Source organism: Terrapene carolina, unplaced genomic scaffold, assembly GCF_002925995.2.
Source record: "Terrapene carolina triunguis isolate 2854851 unplaced genomic scaffold, T_m_triunguis-2.0 Scaffold433, whole genome shotgun sequence".
NCBI classification, from domain to species: Eukaryota; Metazoa; Chordata; order Testudines; family Emydidae; genus Terrapene; species Terrapene triunguis.
In genome coordinates, this window is record NW_020664784.1 from 500428 (window position 1) to 503398 (window position 2971).

A 2971-nucleotide genomic window follows, 5' to 3' on the forward strand; every position below is an offset into this window, starting at 1 on the left:
CGCCCCAGAGGTGGCCGCATCTCAGCGCCGGGCGAGGGGTCCCCGGGTAACCAGCCGCCTCGTCCCAGAGGTGGCTGCATCTCAGTGGTGTATAACCAGATGCCATGTTCCAGTGTCCTGACTCAGAATGAAGGGGAGTCTGGTCGGGGGTGGGGCTGGGATCCCGGACTCCTGGGTTCTCTGTGCCCGGTGTGTTACTCCGTGCTGAAGTCCGCCCCCTCCCCGCCCCAAGTGCTCAAGGACCCGGACAGCAACCCCTACAGCCTGCTAGAGAACACGGAGACCGACCAGGCGGGCGACACCGACGGCAGCGAGTCACAGCCCATCAGCAACCGGCGCCGCCGCTCCCGCCGCCGCCGCACCGACGACGACGCCACCATGATGGACGGCGCTGCCGAGTCCGACATGTCCGTCAACGAGAACGGCGTGGGTGAGCAGGGGGGGCTGGGAGCCGGACGCCTGGGTTCTCTCCCCGGCTCTGGGAGGAGAGGGGAATGGGGTGGGGGAGGGGCTGGGAGCCGGACGCCTGGGTTCTCTCTCCAGCTCTGGGAGGGGAGTGGGGGGGGGGGGCCAGGAGGCAGGACACCTGGGTTCATCCCCATCTCTGCTCCCTGCTTTCCCAGAGGACGAATCGAAGCCTCAGAGACGCAACCGGAGCCGTCGCCGCCGTAACCGTGGCAACCGCATGGACGGCTCCATCAGCCGGGACCGGCAGCCAGGTATGGGGGTCCAGCGGGGCCGGGCGGGGGATCCTGGCGCTCTGGGTTCAGCTCTTGCTTCTGCTACAGCCCTGAATGCCGCCGTGTGGGGTGTGAACGGGAGGGCAGGAGCTGCCCTGGGATCCCTCCCTGCGCCAGGTGCTGTCAGCGGGGCCTCATTTCCGGGACGGATCGGGGGCGTGGCCAGAACTCCCATGCGGCCAGCGTCACCCCCCTCCGGGCTTGCAGGACTCCTGGGTCCGTCTCCCCCCCCCCACCCCCAGCGTTCTGTCCTTGCTGTGCGCGCGTCAGGGGGGCAGGCGGGAATGGGGGTCGGCAGCTGTCCCCAACCCAGCGCCCGCTCCCTCCCCTCCAGTGACCGTGGCTGATTACATCTCCCGGGCCGAGTCCCAGAGCCGCCAGCGGCCCCTGCAGAAGGAGCCCCGGGAAAAATCCACCGAAGACGACACACCGAGACAAAAGGTAGGGGCGGAGCTGGCAGCGGTGGGTGGAGCTGGTGGTGGCTGGGCGGAGCCGGCTTGGGGCGGGGCTTATTCCAAGCCCCTCTTGAGACCTTCTCCCTCCCCACTGCAGGCAGAGCCAGCCGGCAAGGTGGCCAACGGCCCGTCGGAGAACGGCGAGGAGCCGGCCGCCATGGTGAACGGGCTGTCGTAAGCGCTGCGCCGGGAGAGCCGCGCCCACTGCTTCCTGCCTAACCGACCCTACTCCGCCCTGCTTGCGTCATGGTTAAACACGCCCACCGACCTCTCGTTAACGAACCATTTATTCAACGATCGATAATTCCTGTAGTGCTTGTCGGAAGCTTGCCAAAGATAGCCAAGCTCTTACGGCTCGTTAGGCGCCGACCAATCAAGAGACAGGCAACCGGATTCTTGCTGGGGCAAGGGGCGCGGCTCCCGCCCCCCTCCCCTCCCGGAAAGGGGCCTCGACAGTAAAAAAACAAATTAATTATCTCTTAATTGTGTGTCCGTTTTTGACGACTCCGTTTGAGCCAGGAACCGCAATCCGGCCGCGGGTTGAAACCGGAGCGAGGATTTTTTTGTGCCTTCTGAACGCGCGTCGCTTCCCTTCCTTTTTTTCGGTTGTTTTCCCTTCCGCCTAGTTCGCTCGCGCAACGATTTTGGTAAAGATGGAGCGGGGGGGCGGCTGCCGCGCCCTTTATTCCCCCCCTTAAAAAAAACAAATCGGAAGGTACCACGGGGTGGGGAGCGTGGGGGGAATTTTTGTTTCTAGGCAATACAAACACAGCAGGTATTTTTCTTTTTTGGTACACTGTGGCAGACCGAGGCGGGGGGCGGAGAGGGTAGAGCTGCATGGCCCCCCCACCAGTGTCGCTTTGCCAGGAAGGGGGGGGGCAAAATCGAGCTGTGACGGTTGAGACGTTATTTATTTTTCACTGTACAGTATTTAAAAGAGAATAAAGAACCAAACTCGTACGCAAACGCTGCTGTCTCTTCCCCTCCCTGCCCCCCCCCCCCCCGAACGAGGGGGGGGGGGAGGAAAACCCCCCCCCCCCGCCCCCCCCCCCCCCGCTTCCCCCTCCAGATCTTCAATAAAGCCACCGAAAAGAACCGCGGTCGGCTCCACGCCCTTCACTCGCTGTGGGGGGGTGTCATGGATTCACGCCCTAATTTGCCCCCCTGTCGTTAACCCCCTCCCCCCAATTCGGCCTCCTTTGCTCCTTAGCCGGTTGGATTGGGCGGGGGCGGGGGGGAAGCAAGCTGGCTGGTTCCTTCCCAAGGCACATTTTTCCTCACTCCCCCCACCCCCCAAGAGCTGGGGGGCTGATGGATCTGCCTGCTGGGGGCAGGGGTGGATTTTCCAGCCTGGGGGGGGGAAGCTGACTGGTTCCTTCCCACGGCATGTCCCCCCCAGAGCTGGGGGGCTGGTAGACCCACCCACTGTGGGGGGGGGGGGGAAAGAGGTCGGAGGATGAGCTCAGCGACAGCCCGGGGGGGCCGCTGGCCTGTCTGTGGGTGGCAGAGGCCTAATGTGTTCCTTGGGGGGGGGGGACAGGGGTGGGAGGCCAGCAGGAGCAGGTGTAATTCCTAGGACTGGCCACTGGGGGGCGATGTCGCACTAGGCAGGGGCCTGTGGGGAGGGAGGGAATATTCACGGCTGAGCAGGGGGGGCTCTGCCCCCCGTCGTAGAGCCAGACTCCTGGGTTCTCTCCCCAGCGCTGGGAAGGGAGTGGGGGCTGGTGGTTCAGAGCAGCGGGGGCTGGGAGCCAGGACTCCTGGGTTCTCTCCCCG

At 64.7% G+C, this 2971-nt stretch overlaps 1 protein-coding gene across 2 annotated transcripts in view; it reads left to right on the forward strand.

Moving 5' to 3' along the window:
• FXR2 (FMR1 autosomal homolog 2) overlaps positions 1–2155 on the forward strand; it is a 27545-nt gene extending 25390 nt beyond the window's left edge. For both annotated transcript variants that reach the window (XM_029913059.1, XM_026658369.1), the window contains exons 14-17: positions 233–430; positions 624–719; positions 1075–1181; positions 1293–2155. In XM_029913059.1, the coding sequence (XP_029768919.1) occupies positions 233–430; positions 624–719; positions 1075–1181; positions 1293–1373 (482 nt within the window). In that variant the 3' untranslated portion in view covers positions 1374–2155. The remainder of the gene's footprint in view (positions 1–232; positions 431–623; positions 720–1074; positions 1182–1292) is intronic.
• The last annotated feature ends 816 nt before the right edge of the window (positions 2156–2971 follow it).